Source organism: Strongylocentrotus purpuratus, unplaced genomic scaffold, assembly GCF_000002235.5.
Source record: "Strongylocentrotus purpuratus isolate Spur 01 unplaced genomic scaffold, Spur_5.0 spur5_scaffold_17, whole genome shotgun sequence".
NCBI classification, from domain to species: Eukaryota; Metazoa; Echinodermata; class Echinoidea; order Camarodonta; family Strongylocentrotidae; genus Strongylocentrotus; species Strongylocentrotus purpuratus.
In genome coordinates, this window is record NW_022145602.1 from 13,196,063 (window position 1) to 13,220,217 (window position 24,155).

The window sequence follows — 24,155 nt, forward strand, 5'->3', positions numbered from 1 at the left end:
TCTCCCTCTCTCTCTCCCTCCCTCTCTCTCTCTCCCTTTCTCTCTCTCTCCCTCCCCCTCTCTCTCTCTCTCCCTCTCTCTCTCTCTCCCTCCCTCTCTCTCTCTCCCTCCCTCTTACCCATTTACTCTTTCTCTGTCTCTTTCTCTCTCACTTCTTCTCTTCTTATATTCTTTCTACACCAGTGAGTTTTTTGCTTTATGTTAGTCTTCCAGATGTTATCCACAAAAAAGAAGTCTTCATATTTTTGGTTGTCTCTGTCCCTCACCATCTTGGAGTTTCAATCTCTCTTTTTCTGTCTCTTTGTCTCTCTCCTTGCACTACCTTATCCCAAAATAAAAACATATTTAACATCTCTGTCTCTCTCCTTGCGCTACCTTATCCCACAATAAAAACATATTTAACATCTCTGTCTCTATCCATCTCTGTCTATCTCTTTCTCTCTCTCTCTCTCTCAGCATCTCGCTGCATCTCCCTTCCTTTCTGCTTCTCTCTGCCTCTCCCTTTACCCTGCTATTGCAGTCTTTATACAGTACTTTTTTCACACTCACTTCATCTATTTCTTCTTCTCCTACTTTCTCTTTACCCGTTTCCCTCTTTGTTTATCCCTCTCAGTCTCTCTTGTCATTTCCCTTTTCTCTCTCTGTCTTTCTTTTTATCTCTCTTTCTCTCTCTATATATATATTTCTATCTCCTCTCTCTCTAGTTTATCTTTATCTCTCTCTCTCTCTCTCTCTCTCTCTCTCTCTCTCTATGTCTCTCTCTCTCTCTCTCTCTCTCTCTCCCTTCCTCCCTCTCTCTCTCTCTGTCTACTGCTCACCTGGTGCATAGAGAGCAGGGGGAGGTCTCATTTGTCCCAGTGTTGAAGCAGTGATATCTTTGGCTATCGTCCACGTCTCTCCATTATCAAAACTCTGCAAAAAGAAAATGAAATTAATAAGAAGAAAAAGCAAGTCACCAAACTATAAGATTGGTTGGTTTACTCAACTGTTATTAGAAAGCAAGAAAGCATGCAACGAAGTCTGTATATGGTGGTTTCATGGTGAGATCTAAAGGCAATGGGCTACAGACCACAAGGTACAGGGATCAAATCTCTGCCATGGCACCAGCATCATTCTCAACTCTCAACCCACATGTAATAAATGAGTTCCTACTCTTGGGTGAAAGAAAATCCTTGGCAGCATGAAATTAATACATCGTATCAAGGGAGATTGCTTATGGCTAAAATGTAGGTTACAGAAAAACTTTTTTTTTTAAATAAATTGAAATCCAACTTTTGGGGGTAATTACAGGGCTCCACAGAGAGAGATAGAGAGAGAAAGAAAGGGAGAGAAAGAGAGGTAAAGATAAAATAGATTGGGGGATATGATTAGAGAGAGAGAGAGAGAGAGAGAGAGAGATGGAAAGCTCTTTTCCCAGGGGTTTGGTCTGATATTTTCAGAGTCTAAATGGAAGAATTTTTTTTTTACAAATTTCTTTGGGTTAGAAGTTGAAACTTGGGGCCCCATTTGTAAGTGACCCCTAATAACTGAACATAATAACCATGAGACACCATCTCAGACCACTTTCCATTAAAACCCTGGCAGGAATCAATGATAACACAACATTTAGCTCTAGCTTTATTTCATCACAGATATAGAATGAGACGAGGAGGTGCAAATTTTGTTCTGGGTTAGGTTTAGGGCGGGAGTTAGGACTAGATATTGTGATGGGAAGCTGTTTGAATTTATGAATTTGATTAAAGTAATAAATGGACCACGGAGTGATTGATGTAAGAGTATCTGCCATAAGACCTTTATCCACTCTGCGGCGTTTCACAAAGATCCTAAGTTGGACTTAAACATTATGGAGAGCCATTTGAAGCCTTAAAATAAAACACATTAAAAAGCACATATTGAAGTACTAAATACTTTTCATAAATTTCACATCAATAACATGAAATCTCCTTGATAATAGAAAATATGAATGATTTGATTCAACTTTTTACGCCTTAAAAAAAAAACTTTTACAAATTATTTTCAAAGATGCTAACGGCTTTCCATAATTGTTGAGTCCAACTTGGAGATAACTTAAACCCTATGGATATTTGTGATTACAGGGAAAAAATACACGGGGGCTCTGGGCAAATTAGCCCCCGAAATGCCCAAAAGAGCCCCCAAAAGTCATAAAAGAGCCAAACAAAATTTGCATAAAATTCAATGCAAAACAAATTAAAGAGTGTTATTTTGATGCAAGCAAGCTTGAAAAGTAGCCCCTCAAATTGTTTAAATATTTTTTTAGCTCACCCTAGAAACCATGAGGTATTGGTTGTAGACGCCATCTCGGACCAGCTTCCATTGGCTGACCCAGGCGGGGATCAGCTGGTACACCAGCAGAATCACGTCTAGGACTTTGTCCACGATCGGCACTGGGTTCATGGCCCTGTCAAAAGGGAAACAGTAGCAAGGAAACGATTGAAAGGAAACTGAGGAATCTAGAGGTCGCTAGAGGTCACCATGTTGGAGGATACAAACGAAGTGGGATTTGCGTAAAGGTCATGGACACATTTGTCCTAGTGTGTGCATTTTCTTACAATGTTTTAAATAGTATTTAACACTTTACACTTCTCATCATTAATACAAATAGGGATCATAGACAAAATTTATTTCATAATTTTGCCATTTTAAGCAGTCTGGTAAATTTTACCTCGTGCAACCAGGGAGAAGGGAAGCAAAAATTGGGGCTTTATATACATTAAAAAAATATTTTAAGTGATTACCGCAAATATGCATGTACCAGTAATTACCATTAAAGTTATTTGTACATAACATTTTAAAAATTATTCAAAGTTTTAATATATGGTGATTACAAATGTTTTATCAAACGAATATCTACCTGGCTATAGTTGCATTCATCAAATAGGCAACAAATATAACCTCGTTCGGTGCATTTTCCTCTCTCCCTTTACAGACATGAAATGCTTATATATGACATCATTAACTAAATCATTATTAGGCTGTGCATTTATAATGTCTCGAAATCATCAATGACAACAAAATTCATTCTTATTTTACCTGTAACCATGCCGCGATGCAACGACCTGTAACTGCCCCCATTCGACTTTCCAATCTGTTCTCTTCCCTCTCCGTAAGACGATGTGGATATTACCGATGTCGTGGCTCGTGTCTTTACGGGCCTCGCAGAATGCGAGGAACATGTTTTTGTGGTGGACAATGGCAGGTATTCTGAACGTGTTTGGAAACGCAAGAAAAATGTGAGATGTTTAAATTGTTTAGTGTCAAATTCTTTGACAGAGACAAGACAGTAATAATTATATTCTGGGTGTAGTATCTAACTATAGCACTTAACATATCAACAATGTCTAAGTGCTTTACAGATAATTACTCCAGTCATCAGATTCAGGCTTGCACAAACTCATTGTATGCACATTCTCCACTCCCTGGGGACCATTCCAGCCACCTTGGATTTTAAAGACACTCTCTTTTGGCAAAATATCAGCGTGTTTCTATTAGTTATACTGAATTTATCCGGTTAAAGACAATAGCGTATAATGCCAGGGAAGGGCAGTTTCTATCTAAGCGCATTATCCAATTACACGGGTTAAAAGGCCATGAATAAAAGTTCATCGAACTCTGGCTAAGGTCACTGCAATGTATTGTGGGACTGCTAGGTCAACCTGAGATTGTAGTGTCGCGCGCGTCGGGGTAAAATATTCTGATCATGTGATCACTCCTATTTCCGGTTTCTCTCCGCTATGTGCACTCAACCGGAATGGGGTTAGCTTCTACTTACATTATCCAGTTATCTTCCCCTGCATTATCCTTTTAAAAGAAGGATGATTTTGCCGGTCAACGCGTCACAACTCTCACTGCCATTATCTGGATAATGGCGGAGAAAGTCAGTTTCTATAAGAAAAAATGTATCCCTAATCAGCCATTAACCAGATAATGGCTTCTAATAGAAACACGCTGAATGACAGGTTTTCTATACGTGTTTGGAAACACAAGGAAACGTGAGATATTTCAATTGTTTAGCATCAAATTCTTTGTCGCAGACGAGAAGCAATAAAGTAGAGAACACGCACTTGCCAGAGTGGAATCGCAAATGCATCCTAGGACTCTAAAAACCTTTGATTAATTACAAATACAGTACAGGGACATGTACCTTTAATTGCAAAAGTTCTGAATAAAACTAAATATTATTACTATTTGTGATATTCCTTCTTTCAGGTAATATGTACACTAAAATGTGTTGTGAGACCTGGCGATAGAAACAGCCTGTAGTCATTTTGCTTTTGTCCTTTCAGTGCTCTGTTTTTCTATGATCTCTTTCTTTTTTCTTTTCATTCCATATGCTAAAAATTGGGGAAAACAAATTAGCACAATAAACAGACCAAATCAAACATTTTTCATAGAAAATATGTAGTAAGGGCTGGATAATGGCAATGGTTTTACGATGAATTGAAGATGATTCTCATTTTCTCTACCAACCCTGATCTCGCTGTGATATGTATTCGTTCTTTTTCATGCCCAATTAGGGTGCCAACCAAAGACAGATGGAGCACAAAAGCCACGCTACAAAAGATCCTTAACCCATCGACCACCGAATACTGTCATTCCCAATAGCCTTTGTACAGGAGTACCAGGTTCCAGAAGGCAGTGGGTTCCAATTTCATTATATTTACACAACCTGGAATAAATAGGATTATCTATTTTATTCATGAAGTGTAAATAAACGACAAAGAAATCTGAACTAACAGGGCATGCTCATGATGGGAAGAAAAGAAGTTCACATTCATTCAACTCAATGAATAAACAATACAAACATGTACCATATATTCCTTCTTATTTCAAGAAAACTCATGGAATATATCTTTTTTTTAAACATCACTTTATTGTTCAAACTTGCACAACAAAGGAGAAGATACAATAGCAGAAGGCAATGTGCTCAATTTGTCATTGTCATATTTACACAACCTGGAATAAATATGATTGTTTATTAATGCAGTGTAAATAAACCCCATAGAAATCTGAACTAACAGGGCATGCTCACGATGGGAAGAAAAGACGTTCACATTCATTCAATTCAATGAATAAACAATACAAACATGTACCATATATTCCTTCTTATTTCAAGTAAACTCATGGAATATGTGTTTTGCTGAATTATTCAACAAATTACATGTATGAAACATGCATTTCTTCAAAAAAAGAAATGCCACTTGAGGGAAATATGGAAGTGTTGTTCCTTGCAAAATCTGATGAATAAATGCGCTTACCTTGATGTGTTATATTTTCCCATTCCAGACTTGAATATGACTGTACAGATATAAAAAGAATTTAAACAAATGTTTAAAAAAAAAAAAATTAAGTTTGAAAATCAACAACAGACAAATAATGAAAATGTAAAGTACACATAGATTTTATTGTTAAAATCATAATGATATTTAAAACTAAAAGGAAAGACTAGGTGTAACATTGTATATCTATATTAGGAAACACTTTCCACTATTCATCTTACAATTGTACAACAAAAGAACTGTCATGAATAGGATTATATTCACGTCATAAATATTATAGACAGCTGGATTATTTCCAATTGCTTCTTTTCATTCAGAATTCACAATGTTTTGTGTTTTTTTAAGGAGTTGATTTTGTCGAGTCAAAAGTCAGATAAGAGTCTGACCTTGCAGACTACATGGATTTTCAAGGACTTGAAACTAAAGACACATTTTGTTGACTTAGCACTTTCCATGACACTTTGTACATTGCACTTAAAATATCATCGAGAGGTAATCCAAAACATTGCGCAGCATTAGCAAACATTCAAAATCATAATTAGCACATGAGCATTTGTAGCTTCATTCCCTCTGATTTTGATAAAGCGTAAGCTAAACATAAACTTTGCTTCATAAAGACCCATCACCTCAATTCATAACAACAACATTTTATTGTCTACGTGTACACTATGTTTGATATTGATTCATATTTCAATTGAAACTGTACAGTAGGTACATGTACATGTAGTATGTATATGGATGTGGAATATCAAATTCGTTACAATAATAATTTTCTGAGATCACGCACAATGTGATATAATGTCTTTATCTGATTCAAAAGGACTTTGGATATTATTACTTAAGAGTCGATTAGCTCAGGCAACCATAGCCTAGGACATCAGGAAATAGACCATTTTCGTAATGTAATAACATTTAATGCACAAATCATTACTATCTTTGTTATGTATTCATTGTTGCTAGGTAGAACAAGCATTATGACTTGTCCTACCTAATATTATGTTAGTACATGTATAAACAATACATAAGATTGGTGCATCAAATGTGAGTTAAAGATAAACTTGAGTTCTGGTAAAAAAAGAAAACAAATTCTCACAGAATCTAACAAAACTTACACTGAATGTTCAAGATTACAAATAAATGTCACGTGCCAAACAATCTTGGAAGAAAATGTATACTGGCTGAGTAATGAGCATAGAAAGATAAGGAAATCAGGGTAGTACTAGCCCCGACACCATGTGTGTTGTCCCATATACATCTTTCTGTGTAAGTGATTGTTACTTTACCAAGACTCTGCCAAATTTATGATGATTTTGATCACTCCAGAACCTTGCATTACACACCATTACTTACATGCTATATGATCAACTTTTCTGATCCATTCCACACCTTTTCTTTCACAATGCAATCGCATTACCAGAACTCAAGTTTATCTTTAACATAACAAAAATGGCCTATTTAATGTCCTCCGCACTTCATGTCTTCATTCGTTTCCAAAGGACTTTGGACATTATTACCCAAGAAATAGAAAGCTCGGGTAACCGGAGGGTTCAGTGAATTCAAAGGATATCAAACAATCAGGTACTAACTACATGAATAAACTACACCTAATGTATGTCCAGTGTCATAATGTACATTGCACCCCCCCCCCCCTCCCCCTCCCCCTTGATCCAAAACAAAATGGCATTGGACAACATTCCTCCATTTTTTAGTAAGAAATTGGGGGAAAATAGGGGTAAAATTGGAAAAAATCTAGAAAAAAAATCAAGAACTAAAATAAATCACAAAACCAATTAAATCTTAAATCAGATAATTATCAGGCCTGACTGTATAAGACCACAACACCGAGCTATGACCAAGGCCGTAACTAGTGCTGTAACATCACGGATATCTCCAATTCCGTTTAACCGCCTGTCAAAACCGGACGGTTTTCGGTTAAACGATTTATTAAAAAAAAAAATTAAAAAAAAAAAAAAAAAAAAAAATTGTTTTTTTTTTTTTTTTTTTTTTTGCCGTGTGAAAAAGCAGAAAGGTGATTTAACTGAAGGCGCCGATTTGTGCTTGTGAACTAGTCACAAATAATAGTAACAATGTCGTTTTAGAATAATGTGTAAGATCATTAAAGTAAATTAAAAACAGTAGAGGACCTAGGATAGAACCTTGTGGTACACCATGTGTTAAACTTGGATGAATATATATTGAGATCTATTACAAAGATTACTTTCAAACCAAGATGACAGACAAATTGGAGTGTTGTTCTAGTTTCCAAGTGGTAAGTCATCACACCGATTACTGAGCTGGGAGACATTGCCAGGCATAGTGCCAGGTGGAGGGGCATAAATCGAAACTTGAAAAAAAAAAAAAAAAAAATATTAAAAAAAAAAAAAAAAAAAAATTATAAAAAAAAAAAAAAAAAAAAAATTATAAAAAAAAAAAAAAAAACGGGAAAACGAAACCGTCCAATTGAAAACGGAATCCGCCATGGGCGGTCGGATACCGGACGGTTAAACGTTTGACTACAGCACTAGCCGTAACCATGTAATTATAATCCCAATATATCCGGCGTACATTTTACAACCTTGGATCGTTTGGTTGCACACTCAGACAATTGTGCATCTTATTGATCGATCGAGGCAAAGCGAGCTAACCAACATTTTGGTCACAAATGAGATGCATTAACAAATTTGGTCGATGAATCTTCTGATACTATTGACATTATAATGAGGAATGTATTTTAACATTTAGTCTATCTATTTCCTTCATTATAGGAATTGCAAAGATTTTCCCCATGAGCGAGGCCTGCGGTTGCACCATGTAGTCTTTTGACAGCTAGGGTTAGAATACCTGGGACCCGTTTCACAAAGCCTTTTTGCAATGACGAATGACAAAAATCAGTGACATATCTGCTGATGACCAATCAGAAGCAAGGATTGCAGTAGCTTATAACAAAAACTGTCATTTGTCACTAATTAGGCCTAAAAAAAAGATGTTGTATTGCCCTTTAGGTGCCAAAACATGTGTCGGTTGGTCGGTCATAATTTTTTTTTTTCCTTCTTTTTTCTCCCTCAGTTTTTAATGCTTTAATATTTGTTCTCTCTAAAAACAGTAAAGAAAAACAAATTATTCAGATTTCAAGATTTTTGGGTCGGTCTCAAAGGGCAATACAACATCATTTTGTTTTAAAGGCCTTATGACAACGACCATTTTTATGCATCCTACCTTCTGGTTCTGTGTCCTGCGGGGTCATCGTCGCAAACATATCCTTTGGCCGGACGATCTGCTCCTCGATGACCACGTCCATGGGGCCCTGCATCTGGCGGACGACGATGACCACCATCATGACGCTCCCGAGGATGACCAGGAGCTGGGTGCTGATGCACGCCCGTATGTCCCTCAGGACAGCCTTTCGTACCCCCACCAACATGGCTCGAAGCAGCGCCCTCAGAAAACGCATGGGACCAGACGGCCTGCCTCAAAACCCACTAGGCCTAGAGGTTAACAAAAGAAAATTAAAGACAAAAACATTAATAACACAACTGTTGTGCAATACATGGCCCACACGCCGAGAAGCCGGCACAGAATGGCATTGCAAATACCTGGCAACAGGGCTCCAAGCAGCATCCTTGAAGCAATCATTAATTCAACCATAATGGGCCATTTTCGTAGTGAAATCAAATTCAATGAACAAATCATTGTTGAGTGCCTCGTTACAAAGTATTTTATTATGTCACGCAAAATTGTATCTTAATAGTCATCATCCGAATTGCATTATGCATACATTACGTGTTGATACATGTAGGTAGAATAAGCAACAATGTTTGTCCTTCCAAGCAACAATATGCAATTTGCATTCAGTAAAATACAAGAAGGAATGCCAAATCACTTACCTAGAGGCCATGTACTTTTTATCACTCAACTTTTTGGCTTTAATTTTAACAAGGAATGCCAAATCACTTTACAGAGAGGCTATTTTCTACCCCTGGGTCGATAAAGACAACTTAAGTGTACATCATTTGAATTGAGTTACAGTTTCTAAATCTAGGTATGAACATACCACACCGAGGATTGACGTACACCTGTTTGTGTAAAACACCTCGTGATAGAATGTCGAGATGGGAGAGAGTGGGAAATATGTATACGTGCAGCTGACAAGTTTCACACATCAGTGCAAACAACCGTTTATGAGGAACCAAAGTTCAGTGTTAGTTTACAACTCCAATAGAGTACCGAAGCTGTGACGTCATATAAATCTATTTTGAGAATTTCTCAATTTTTTCTTCATATTCCGAAAGAACATAAAAATTAATGTCCAAATGTCGAAAACCGATTGAATATGTTAAGTATTGGCTGAGATATGACTGTCTTAATAAATATACTCCCCATAGGAACCCAGTGTTATATGCTCTGGCTCCTAATGGTTAGGAGCCAGAGCATATAACACTGAGTTCCAATAGGACATATACTCATTCACATGGTCATATCTCAGCCAATACTTAACATATTCAATTGGTTTTCGACATTTGGACATTATTTTTGATGTTCTTTCGGAATATGAAGAAAAAATTGAGAAATTCTAAAAATAGATTTTTGATGACGTCACACTTCACCACTCTATGAACAAATACCCTGGAGTAAATAAAGCTTCCCTTCTTCTACACAGGGAAGGGAATCTGACTGGTTAAGTCAGAGATCAATTAAAAAATCAACTTTTGCTCGTATTGGGGGAAGGGGCAGGGTCACACCCCCCCCCCCCCCCCCCCTCTTGAAAGGGAGGGGGATAGGGAGCCAGGCAGAGACAAGGAAAGGAAGACAGGGAAGGTAACATAAAAAGGAGATGTCATGGCCACTTTCTACACCCCAACCCATCCCTCCTCCCAGAAGGGGAGGGAGGGGGGGGGGGGATATATGGAGACAGACAGAGAGAAAGAAAGGGAAGGGGGCATGAAAAGGAGATGGTATGACACCCCCCCCCCCACCCAATAGAAGGGGAAGAAAGATAGGGAGCCAGACACAAAGAAAGGGAGAGAGGGAAGGGGGCATGAAAAGGAGATGGTATGACACCCCCCCCCCCCCCCCACCCAATAGAAGGGGAAGAAAGATAGGGAGCCAGACACAAAGAAATGGAGAGAGGGAAGGGGGCATGAAAAGGAGATGACATGACCCCTTCCATACCCCCCCCCCCCCCCTCCCTTCTCTGTGGCTCTTCTTGCATTTTATCAATGTACTGTACATGTACATGTAAAAAGCCTGGAGTACCCCCCCACCCCCCCTTGACATCAGCACACCTTAAATGGCTACATTAGGTCCATATATGGTCATTTTCACAGTAAAGGGTGTAACTTTTCTCAAACAGGGTCAAAATTTCAAAATATGTTTTCATAATCATTTCTACTAAAATTATTACAATCAATGTCTAAATTATGGATTTTTTTTGGTTCTGGAGCTTAAACTACATCAGAAACCTGGAAAAATAATGAACAACTGTGACAAATATGATAAATTTGAACAAAAACAACATTTTAATTCTATCAACTTAAATGACAACATTTGTTCTCCAAACATAATTCAATTGCAATTTTTCATTTGCTATTCTAATGTACTTGAAGGCTTATAAAGCTTTTTTGGTCAAAGTTATTTGGTCTTTAAAAAAATTCAATGCGTTTGTCAAATTCAAGACAAAATATGAATTTGACATTTTATTTTTCAAATTTACCTATCTTCCAAGAGGGGGAGCAAAATAAAAATTATTCTACAAATACCATTCAGTGAGGGCTAATTACAATGCAAATTTCAAAGAAATCGCATTTCAAATGAGGAAGTTGAAAATTTCTTATGTGTGTGTTTCGGAGGCTTCAGGTTAACAATAATGCCTGTTTCGGAGGCTTCAATCATGTTAACATAAAATGTTGTCCATTACTTAGGTAACATATTAAGAAAAATTCAACTTAAACTGTTAATGATATGTTAAATTACTAATATAACACCTAAAACATTTGTTAACAGAGTAAAAATACTTGTTAATATACAGTACGGTACATGTATGTTACAAATTATCTTTACTTAATACAATGAGCTTTTTGTTCAGTACGCAAACATTGCAAAGTCACTTAATAGAATCCATGAGGATTTCAAATCTGTGCTGATCTGTGCTGAAATATATTGTCCAGTATGTAATTTCAAGGGAAACCACTTTTCTCATATCAAAGTTGAAACATTCAGGGAACATATACATGTATAGGATCAGTTCAAAGTAGTGTTTCGGAGACTTCAAACATGTTAACACACTATATTGTCAACTACAAAGGCAATATATACAAGGCGAAATTTAAACTTACTTTTGAAGTTTTAATAAAATGTTGAACTGAAAGTAAAGTAAATAATTGTTCACATAGAAACCATTTATGTTAATTCATAGCAATGTATCATTACCCTTCACTTGCGTCTTTGTCATCATTTATTCTTGGCTTCCACGAACTTGTTTGGTATGTGTTATAACATTTACACAGACATTCATATATTTGAAACCAATAGCATGGTAAGTATTTACAGGTTTTTATCCTAGAACACAATTGTGTTCGACTTCTTATTTCAAAGAAATTTATCTGCCAACATGTCTAGTTCTCGTTCTTAAAAATTATAAAGGTAAGCTATGTAGGATGGGGTCCTGGTTGATAGAGTCATCTTCTGTATTACATCTTTTTAGGCTGATGGGCTTCACAGTCCTCTGTAGATTCATACAGACCATTGCTGTTCCGCGCATGAATTTGACTTTGACATTGTCATCAATCACAGCTTTTACCTAGTAGCAAAATAAGAATATAGCAAATTCAAACTTTCATTAAAACACAGAAAAACAGCTTTCAGAATCCATTTCACTTCTTTGAAATATCTCACAGTCCCTTATTTTATTTTATTCACCCTGTTAACTTTGTTCAGTACCACAACACCTGCTCATACACATTTTAGAAAAATCTTTTTGTCTAAGTATTTCTCAAATAAAGAAAGTTGATCCTGTTAAATATTTTTTTAATAATCAGAGATCTAACATGGGTAATACTTACAAGAGCCATGAAAACCACCCCATTTGTAGTCCTGCTGCTAGATGAAGGTGCAACAAAATATATGGCCACATAATCGCTCACATTGATCCTGTAATTGGAGAAGAAAATAGGAAATTAGCAGTTTGTACTGGACAGAACAATGTTAATACATATATCTGAGCTTGGACACTAAAAACAATCATTTTTTTATATTTTAGAAGTACATCTTGAATGTATATTTGCATGTGCATTACATAATATTTTATTATTTATCCATGTGTTGTTTAAGAATTAGTTTAGTAGTCTATATGGGCACCATCACTAAGGATGCTTAATGTGTACGTTACACAAATCTTTAAGTAATAATTAATGACAGACTTGTTTTAATCTGTTCAAAATTGTAATATGTATCCATATGTAGCCATAGACATGTACATGTATATGTACACACATGTTTATCAGGAGTCTAATTTAAACATTTGGTACTGAGGCAAACCTTATTTATAATTTGTTATAAATATATTTCATAGATTTTTAAATATTTTACAATAATTTTCTCGGACCTGCTAAGCTCCACCCTAAATAAATGCTCCAGATTTCATTCATCTATCTGTGAATCATTTATAGTGAGCTAACAAGAGAAATTGTTATGTAACTTTCTCCAGCTCAGCATATGCTCACAAATACCTCCATGTTAATTACCTTTCTTTTCCTGGTGATGCTACACCATTTCTGACATAGCAACTCATATGTTGGTATTGTATGATCTATTGTAAACAGGTGATCAGCTCTGGTTAAGCTATTATACATACATGTACCACTGTCTCTTGTTAGCTCACTAATGATTTACAGATGATGTCACAAGATGAATGAGATTTGGAGCATTTTTCTAGGCTGCACATCAACAGGAATCAAACTATATTTGGATGTCACCCGATCTTTAAAACCACAAACATTGATTATGATAAAGGTACATGTACAATGTACAATATAGATAGTAACTAGGCCTCACTATATTTTTAGTGACAAATCTAAACTTTAAAAACTTTCACACATCAGTTCCATTACAATAACCCATTAAAAAAAAGTACAAGTTAAGTAATTTAAGGACAAAATATACAGTTCTTACCTCTATATTCTTGTGGATAACAGTAAGGAAATGAGAGAACTGTCTGCAGTGTTCATGCCTGTCTGGAAGAGTTGCTATCTAGTATCAGATGTTGCTAGCACATGTTGCTGTAACCTTGTCAATATCTTCATGATCTTCATGGTCTATTGTCGTGGACAAGGTCCGAAGTTCGAGTCCTGCTGTGGCACTAATGTCCTTTGGCAAGACATTAATCTACATTTGCCACACTCGACCCAGGTGAGGTAAATTGGGTATCTGGCAGGAATTAATTCCTTGAAATGCTTAAGCGCCGTAATGGAAGCCATGCTAAAGCCGGGGTAATAATTTCCAAATTTGGAAGCGCATAGAGACGTTCAATATGTGCTACACAAGAACCAAATATTATTATTATTATTCCATTGTCTTAAAAGGGGTTGTACACACTGCTTCCCTAACATTTCTAGAGGGTTCTTTGCCCACCAAATTTCTCTCCTACTGTTACAAATGGTCCTTGGATGGCATGGCCTATGCCATTTGATCCTAAGGGGTTGGCAAAGAGCATGATACATGTGGTTAACACTAAATGAAGCCTCCGAAACAAATTTGATAAATATTATGGATGTCTTATTATTTGGGAAAATATAGTGATTCATTTTAATACTTTATATATTAAAATATTCATAAAGCTTGGAAGATTTATATGTATTAACTTTTTTATTATTTGGTGAATGATTCTTACATTATCAAGTTTTGAAACAGGTGAATACTCCTATTACTGGTGTAAAATTTCTTTCTGAAATACTGACTACTTGTAAATCATTAAAAATATAAAAAGCCAATAACATCTAACACATTCCTGTACTTTATTAGACCAAAACCAAACATAAAATAGGAAAACTGTAAACAAACCCCTATCTATAAAACCACGATAGCCAAAAATATGGTGTTAACTACAGTTCGAAGCCTCCGAAACAAGTTTTTTTGGTTATTAGTAAGTCTTGAAAAAAATTAACTGGATATCTATTTACTTTCAACTTCAAGGGAGCCTGCACATCCTAACATATGATTGCCATGCAGATTTAACATGAAACACATTGGTCTAGGTATTTAAAAAATGAAAAATAATCTTTTTGCTGTTTCGGAGGCTTCAAGTGTTTCGGAGGCTTCAAGTGCTAACGGAAAGTTTGTATTGTCTGTTATTCTTTAACAGTGGGGAATATCTCAGATATTTATTGACAAGTGATTTAGGGGTCCTAATGCTACATTTTGATATAATGATTGGATAAGTTCCTATATTCATATTTGTACAAGCTGTCTGAATAGTTTGTTTCGGAGGCTTCAATTCAGCTAACGGAAAAATGGCTCGACTCAGTCAAGCTTTTAAAAAATTCTTACAAGCAACATGATCAGACAAATTTTGTCATTAGTTGGAAGTATAGATATCAAGTGTTATATCAAGAACAAATGAAATGGTAGAAAGCACTTTTCAAACCAGAGCTCTTCACATGAAGTTTGTTAACTATTGTTAACGGAAAATGAAGTCTCCGAAACGACAAATAACAGCACTCCGTTCTCAAAAATAGAGGAGCCGTCACAGTTTAAACTTCTTTGGCACTTTACATTGAACATCTAACTTCACATTCTGCATAACAAAAAAAATCCTCACCGTTCCTGACAAAAATGCAGGGCTTTACAAAAATGTCTATGTATTTTGTGTACATCAAAAGGGTCACATTTAGGGTACTTATGTGCCTGCCAAAATTTAACGAAGTAGTCCCTGAAGAAGTTTATGCTACCCAAGGTAGCACCCAAGTAGGTTACTCATATGCCAAAATATCTTTGAATTCTGTAGCTTTATGAGATCACTAGAGAAAAAAATGTCCAAATTTCAAAGTTACACCCTTTACCGTGAAAATGACCATATGTATACAGTATACCCCATGCTCAAGTTCACTACTGTCAATAGAAGTGATAAATAGGGTTAACAAAAATCAACAACAAAAAAACATGCTGAAAAATAGTATAAAAATCTATTTAAAAAACATTACCATCAAAAAGTAAGAATATGAACATATCCATACATACATGTACACCGTTGCCAATAATGTGGGAATAATTTTTTCAATTATTTTCATGAAACGATTGCACAATATGGTAAATATTTGACATATTCTCATAACTCTCCGAATCTTTAGATTGATCAATATTATGATCTAAAAACATACTGCATATAAAATTTATCTATCAAGAGTAGACCATATTGTCACAATCATTTTGTAAAAATATGTTAAAGAAAATTTGATTAATTTTGTGGGCAACAGCAATACAGCATACATACCATTACCAGTACGTATACAAATAATACACAGCAGTGAAGGCATTGGTAAGAATTATCCACACAAGGTACTTTTTGGACAGTCTAACACGCCTGAGGCGGCAGCCGAGATTGTTTGGACTGTTTTGAAGGTACAGAATGTGGGTAATTTTACTAATGCCCAAACAAAATGATGTGTATTATTTGTTTTTATAAGATTATGTTGTTGTTTTTTTTTTAATAAAATGATGTTTTATAACATAATTTTACTAATGACCGGTCATTATCCAAATTACGCATTAGGCAAAATCAATGCCTGGTCATGTGTACGCTTTCAACCAATCATTTGTTTACGATCCACGTCATCATCTTTAATGCATTATATCTCCTACATGTAGACTGCAGACAAATCACAGTATGCAATGCAGATTTGATCGCAATTATATCTACATCTTCTCCTTGAATACAAAGTCCATCATGATATTTACATTTATGATTGATACATGCGGCCGTCAGATGGTAAAACGGTCTAACTCGAAAATCGCTGTTCTGAGAAAAATGACTTTGAAGTTTACAGGTTTCAGCTTTTTTAGGAGATGGGTATAATCCATTTTTAGCAATGGGACAAGAAGAAGCATATTAAACACTGATAACTGAAGAATTTTGTGCTTATTTAGGGTTTTAATTATAAAATAAATGAGATTTTTGTGCAGATAGACTGTTTAACCACATCACATGAATACACTCCCACTACACATAAAATGGTATTGGTCTACATCTTCTAGAAAGACCATAAACACTATTGCCATACTACTAACTCGAAGATAGACCATTTTACCATCTGACAGCGATGATTAAAAAATCTCAATTCAGAAGGTTAAAAGGTTTATGTAAAAGATAGCTCGTTTTACCCCCAAACGATATTACCGGCAATGGGCTAACTCAGAGATAGACCGTTTTACCATCAAATCTGAAGGAAAAATACAAAAAAGTACCAAGATAGCGGAAATTATCTCTAAAAGAAGACATGATGGGATTTTCTCGATAGCACCATTGGAAATAGCGCCCTCACATTACCCGGAAAGTGAATTTACCTCAAAAAGTCAAAATTTCGAGTTAGACCGTTTTACCATCTGACGGCCGCATGTATGTAGAGGGCAATGAGTCATTGGTCAGGAATTGTGGCTCTATTTACACTACCGATATCTGTATGAAATCATTCTTTACTATTAAATGCCCCATACATGTACATTCATGTACAATCATGAATTCAAATGTGACCCAATTCACACTACAGGGCCCGTTGCATACAACTTATCAATTGATGCTCAACAGCCAATCAAAATATATTGTGATAGAACATCTCCTTCCCAATTTTGTTTTCTTTCCCTCTTTTCTTCAGCCCATCTCAAAACAAAAAACTACTTGCCATCATGTTCTTGCTCTTTTTGTTTCAGCTATCTCAAGGATTTTGTGCGCTCCCTATTTCGTGCTCGATCTCTACAACTTTCCTTTTCCCTCACTCTCCTTCCCTCCAAACGCAGCCCGCATTTTTCCCCCTTTTTTTCCCCCTTTTTTTCTTCTTCTTTTTTCTGTTCTTTCTTCGTCATGTAATTTGATACGTCTTCTTGTTTACAGTCATTACGTGTTTTAATAAATGTTCTCTGTTGGCCACTATTCTTCTTTAATTGATTACAGTATGTATTCAATATTTTGTTCACACTCATTATTATCTGAGGGGTCCACAATTTACAAGCTTTGCTTTTCAGTGGACCTCTCCATTTCCTCAAAATATAAATGCAATTAAATTCTAAATTCATTTTTTTGTCTTCCTAAAATGTATAAATTATTATTAACATTTGTTTATTACCAATGTAACTATGTTTTGTATACATTTTACATTGTATTCGTTATTATGTATTGTATTTTGTTGGAAATGAAAAAATAAAAATGAAATGAAATGAAATGAAAATCAAGTTTTCCATGGTAGTTACGTGTAACGTTGATGGCAAAGTTACCATAAATGGTAAGTTTAGTGCAGGGCAGGTCCAAGCCATTTGGTTTGTGACGTACGGGACATTCAGAGACTTTAAACAAGAAATAACAATGGATGAAATTATGTATATGCCTATCTTTTGGTATGAGTCTGTGGCTATTATGGGCTAGTTCATTTGTGGAAAGTTTTAGTTCTGACCAATTCATAAATTAATGTTTAATGTAATTAATGGGCTGCGTGACGTACGTTACCAGAGAATTTCTGACGTTTTCATAAATAAGTTCATCATTTAAAAGTTCTCTGAATTTAAGTTATGAGATTTATGGTAATGATATCTTAATTCATTATGGAACCAAGCATTAATCACAACTATTACCATATTTTTCTGACCTTTCGTTGTTATGTAATATACATGTACCAAAACAGAAATGTGTGTATGTGACGTACGGGACAACTTTTCCCAATGGGAAAATACATTGAAATGAAGAATTTTCGTCAAAATTTGTTAAATGTGAACAATTGTAGCTTAAATCAGTGACAATTAGAGTGTTTTAGAACCCAATTAGATCCTCTGACCATCACTTAATATTATCTGTGTTAATTTATGAGGTAAATCAATACAAATATTGCTTTAATAGAGAAAACAAATTGAATTACATTCATATACACTGTATTACCATTTTTATTCCATTTACCCATCTATCATGTGCAGTCATGCTTCTTTTCTCATTTCTTTCATCCAATCCATATTGCTCAATGTTTTTAAATAATAATTAATGAAGATGAACTTAAACTTGAAAAATTTTATGTAAACTTGTTTGAAACACAGGGGCACACTCGGCACATCATATTTTGTCAAAGAACATTTCTTATGCTCTAAGTGTTTGTGAATAAAGATACATTACAAATATGAACTCTTTGCTTCATAGCTTGTTTGAATTTATACTTGATAGTAATATCATAGAATTTTGAAAGAATTCAAAGATAATGCTGAACATATTGTCTTTTTTTATCTTTTCATCACAGATTAGAACATGTACATGTACACTATGTTGCTGTCATATATTCAAGAATTTTAATGTAGATGAACTCTGTGACAAATTCGTGATGAGATTGGAGACAAGGAGAAAGATTTTCGGACACTACTATGACTTATAAGATAGTTCACTAGTTGTTATGTTGTTTCCGTTCACCCTTTTTAAAATTCACGTCATTGTATCTTTATTTGTGTTTTTTTCCACTCATTTTATTTCCTGATATTTCCTAAAACATTTTTCATTTTTGGAGAAAGATTATTATGTCATAACTTATTTTTGTTTTATTGAAAAGCTGATGTAGGCCTATGTCACTGGCGTACTAGTGGGGGGGGGGCTTGGGGGGCACTAGCCCCCCACCCCCACATGAAATTCAACCATGACTTATTTTCAATTTCATACAAGTGATTTTTACATGTTTGTGATATCACATGATTTTCAACAAAATTTGCGTTTCTCCATTTCTGTTGCAAACTGACACATTCCCAAATAGCCAGGAAGAGCATATTTTGTATAGTTACTAATGGGCCTAATTAGTGGCCGTTAACACTAACAGAAGTATACAATTCCTTTCCAGAAGCTATTGCGACAAGCACTGCCAGGAGATAACATGCTATCCACCACTCGGGCTGTGCATGCAAAGATTTGCGAATGAACGTTCCATACTTACAGGTGTACATCATGTGGGGAAACTGAATTCAGACAAGGATTAATATAGAAAACAATACAACGAATCGTCTTCTTTCTCTAATAATTTAGTGAAATAGCAAAGTTTTTGCGCGGGGGCAACTGAATTCAGACTAGGATTAAGAGTTATAATTAAATGAAACGTCAAAGTACACCGAATCGTCTTTTTTTTCTAATAATTTGATGAAACGTGAAAGCTTCTGCGCGGGCAAAAATGAATTCAGAGAAGGATTAAGAGTAATAATTATTTGAAACGTCAAAGCTTCCCCGCTTCACGCGGGAGGGGGGGGAACGGAATTCAGACAAGGATTAAGAGTCGAGAACGGTACAATGAATCGTCTTCTTACTCTAATGTTTAAATGAAACGTCACATAGCTTCTGCGCTTTGCGCGGGAGGGGCGAAACAAGAATTCAGAGTCGAGAACGGTACAACGGATCGTCTTCTTTCTCTAATAATTTAATGAAACATCAAAGCTTCGGGGGGGGGGGGGGGGGACTGAATTCAGACAAGAATTAAGAGTCGAGAATGGTACATCAAATCGTCTTCTTTCTTTAATAATCTAATGAAACGTCAGTAGGGGAACTTGATTCAAACAAGGATTAAGAGTCGAGAACGTTCCAACAAATCTTTTTTTTCTCTATTAATTTAATGAAACGTCAGAGCTTCTGCGCTTCGCGGGGGAGGGGGGAAACTCCCTCTCCCTGCACCCAACCCCCTAGGGAGCACGCTCTGTAAGTGATACGCGTGCTCAATACCGCCCCCCCCCCCCTAAAATGAAACCCTGGCTACGCGCTTGAGGGATAATTAGTTCAAGTCGCAAGGAATATGTTGATGTTCTTTTTTTTTCGCTAGCCCCAAGGGATCACGTAGGATTTAAGTTAGAAAATACCCTTCCCCCACTTTTTGCATATAGCCTAATGCATTAGAATGCAGCTGTTGAGCAAAAAATGATAATGCCAAATAAAAAAAAAAAAATGTTTAGCGTCCTGTTTTTTCGAAAAATAGGAAGAAGGAGGCCCTTTTTTTTTTTTTTTTTTTCTTTAAAAATGGCCACTCAAAATGGCCGCTCGGTACATTTTCCCTGACAGTCGGGCTATTTTACAAGATGGCCGCCGACATTTTTTTTTTTTTTTTTTATAAATCAGAAATAGACCCATTTTAGCAGTGTTTTTCATTTTTTTTCTTTAAAAAAAAAAAATCAAAAAAAAATTCAAAAAAAAAAAAAAAAAATAGGAGGCGGCCCCCAAAAAGGAAGCAGGCGGGGACGCTAGACATGTATATTTTTTTACATATTTTTTTACACTTTTTTGTCCATTCTAACCAAAATGCTATGAATATTGCAGAGTTTTTGAGGGGCTGTATCTTTTGATAGAAACATCGGTGAGTCTTGAAATTTGAATTCTACAAAAATGGTCAAAAACGATCCCAAATTGAAAATTGAAAAATCGTTCAGACACCCTACCTCTTGGCACACATAGGAGCATCACTATCCTGGCTGTGTACTAGTAAAAGCTGTGCTTTTGATTCTCAACATTTCAAACACCACTGTACAAAACTCAACTGATTTCACTCAAAATCGGTACTTTAGTGACAATTGATGACACCTAAATAGCAGTAAAATACATTTTTTTTAAACTAATACTGATGTTAAAAAGAATAATTTAAAAATTCAAATTGTAAGTCTAGTGTCAATCTTTGCTTACAGCTGCATCGACATGACTGTGTACAGTCTATGCAATAGACTACGCTCGAAATCGCTGAATATGCACGAGGTTTAGGGACACTGATTTTCCGCGATCACGGAAAACGGACAGAATTCACGGAATTGACCATTTGAAACGGAAAATGCAATTTCGAACGGAAAATCGCGGAAAACCCCTTTTACCCCAAAACTTTTCATTTTTTAAGAAGAAAATCGTAAAACTTACACTATATTTGTGACTCATTATGCAGTTAAAAAATATTGGGCCTCAAATCATGGTTAATAATTCCGAATATTTAGCGATATTCGTCAGATTCTTAGGAGACGGGGAGCTGCCATTTTGTTTCGCTGGACCGAAAGGGATCATTTCGTAAAACTCGGTACAAATAGCAGCGAAACGATCCGATTATGCCAGCTAGGCGCCTAGTATTACGTAGACGTAATACTAGGCACACACACGCCAGTAGCGGGCGCTACGTGCGGCGAGATTGTACACACGCAGTTGTACAGTTCGAAAAAGGGGCTGGCATGTGCGCCTAAAATCGATCGATCGCGGACTTGACAGCCAAGACTGAAAATGTTTTCGTTGACGTCGGTACTACTCAGCATTTTCGTCAAGAATATGTCGTGTTCTGATACGTTCAGCTGACTTTAGTCTGCTAGTCTAAGTTCGAATTTGAAGTTGGTAAATCTAACCATTTGATAATTTTTCGTAGGTCTAGCCTAGACTCTAGGGCCCGTAGGGGTCTATATTTTCACTAGTATTTTGCATCAAGTTTATCCAGTCCCGTCCGTATGTTTTTGAGTGGTTATCAGTGGCTTGTCAAACTCAAAGGTGGCGGCTTTAATAGAACTTTTGTACCCTACAAGTTCATGTTTTAATGAAAATTTTATGTAAACGGAATTTTAGTTTTTTCATGTGTACAAAGTCTATGGCAAAACGGAATTTCTGTTTTTCAGCCCATCTCAAACGGAATCCAAGATTTTCTGAAGCAGAAAAGGCCATTTTTTTAAACGGAAAATCAGTGTCCCTAGAGGTTGATCGTTGAGAAGGCTCTGTTTGTTCGAGTCGTGCATATTCAGCGATTTCAAGCGATCAGCGCTCGATAGCATGAATATTCATATTTTCTTCGCCACTGCCGCGCATCGCTATTTTGAATCAACGCTGCGACATGGAAGAATCGTTGGTGTAGTACCCCGAATTAACCCTTTTTTCCCTAGCCTTAAGGGCTCTCTCGAAATGTTTTTTTAATGATATTATTCGAGAGAGCCTTAAACGGCTCCCATACCCCTGCACGGAGAGGCATGTAAACAAAACTCAAAAGTGGTCCAAAATCACACTTTCGCGCACCCGACCAATATTGGACAGTGGCTTTGATAAATTTTGTCCGAGTTTTGGTCTTAATTAGCGCTTTAATTTCAAAATCGGATCTAAAAATAACAAAATAAGAGCAATTTTCTTACCAGACCGATACAGCTCAGCTCCCTTTTCACGTGTACCGTGTGAATTCACGATGTCTACACAATGGTGATGACCTCTGACTGGCACTTCCGTAATTGTGGGTAAATTGTGCTGCTTCCGTATAATGCGCTGTATGAGTGTTATTCAGCGCATTATACGGAAGCAGCACATTTACGAAGTGCTAGTCAGAGGTCATCACCATTGTGTAGACATCGTGAATTCACACGGTACACGTGAAAAGGGAGCTGAGCTGTATCGGTCTGGTAAGAAAATTGCTCTTATTTTGTTATTTTTAGATCCGATTTTGAAATTAAAGCGCTAATTAAGACCAAAACTCGGACAAAATTTATCAAAGCCACTGTCCAATATTGGTCGGGTGCGCGAAAGTGTGATTTTGGACCACTTTTGAGTTTTGTTTACATGCCTCTCCGTGCAGGGGTATGGGAGCCGTTTAAGGCTCTCTCGAATAATATCATTAAAAAAACATTTCGAGAGAGCCCTTAAGGCTATTTTTCCCATCGATGACTTCTTCAAATTATACATTCAAGTGATTGGAGTTGAGCCCTGAGGAGTCGTGCACCCTATGATGTAAAAATTGTAAGTACTCCCTTTGCAGATTTAACGATAATATCACCCAATCGGCTGTTTTACTAGCCCCCACGAGAAACCAACAAAACCACCCGAAGCTCCGACGCCTGCGGCGCCGGTGTTGGAGCTTCCCGGAGTTAGACGACTAGATCTAGACCTAACGTTAGATCTAGAAAATCTACATGTATGCTTTGCTGGAGTGCCTCTTGGTTGCTTTGATCCGTTGCCTAAAATATTTTGGCACCTATCATCCACGGCTACAAATCTACACCCTTGGACCCATGCATTGTAGACTCTATTTGTAAATTGTAGGAGTGACGATTTGAAAATATTGATTTAAATTTAGCAGACGAGAACATTAACACGCGGGACTACACAATACACATCAACACACGATCAGACAACACCTTACGGTTTTTACAAATTTAACGAGCAACATATCAAAAATAAATGCATTAATTTTAAACAAACAATCAACACGAGCCATAGATTTAGAAAAAATCTACGGATATTCAGGACTTACAATGATCAAATGAGGTAGCAATCAGACAATTCTTGTCCATCAGTGTCAGTGACAGTTTTGAGACGTCATTTTTAAGTTATTTATAGTATACTGCCATCTTTCGGTTGAGACATTACAGTTTTTGGTAGATACGCATTGTTATACTGCATATTCAGTGTAATTATTTTCAGTTTTTATTAAAAAGCAGTGTAAATTGTACTTTATACTTACATAATGCCTACATAATCTATACCAATAATCATATATTCCTCACATTTTGTTGCTGAAAAATTCAAAAACTAAAAAGACAGAGAACAAAAACAACTCATCATCATATCCATTATCTTTAATTCATCTTCATCATCGTCTCCAATATCTCGGCATCATCATCATCACTATGATAATCACAAAAAATAAGCGATAGATC

The 24,155-nt window shown here is 36.2% G+C and overlaps 1 protein-coding gene across 1 annotated transcript in view; it reads right to left on the reverse strand.

The window, feature by feature from the left end:
* The window catches only part of LOC115924908 (sialidase-4-like), a 28,804-nt gene extending 4,951 nt beyond the window's left edge, over positions 1-23,853 (reverse strand). The window contains exons 1-6 of the mRNA XM_030987751.1: positions 23,750-23,853; positions 8,514-8,782; positions 5,277-5,316; positions 3,052-3,222; positions 2,284-2,419; positions 819-912 (exon numbers count right to left, since the gene is read on the reverse strand). Of these exons, the coding sequence (XP_030843611.1) occupies positions 819-912; positions 2,284-2,419; positions 3,052-3,222; positions 5,277-5,316; positions 8,514-8,748 (676 nt within the window). The 5' untranslated portion in view covers positions 8,749-8,782; positions 23,750-23,853. The remainder of the gene's footprint in view (positions 1-818; positions 913-2,283; positions 2,420-3,051; positions 3,223-5,276; positions 5,317-8,513; positions 8,783-23,749) is intronic.
* Positions 23,854-24,155: the final 302 nt, after the last annotated feature.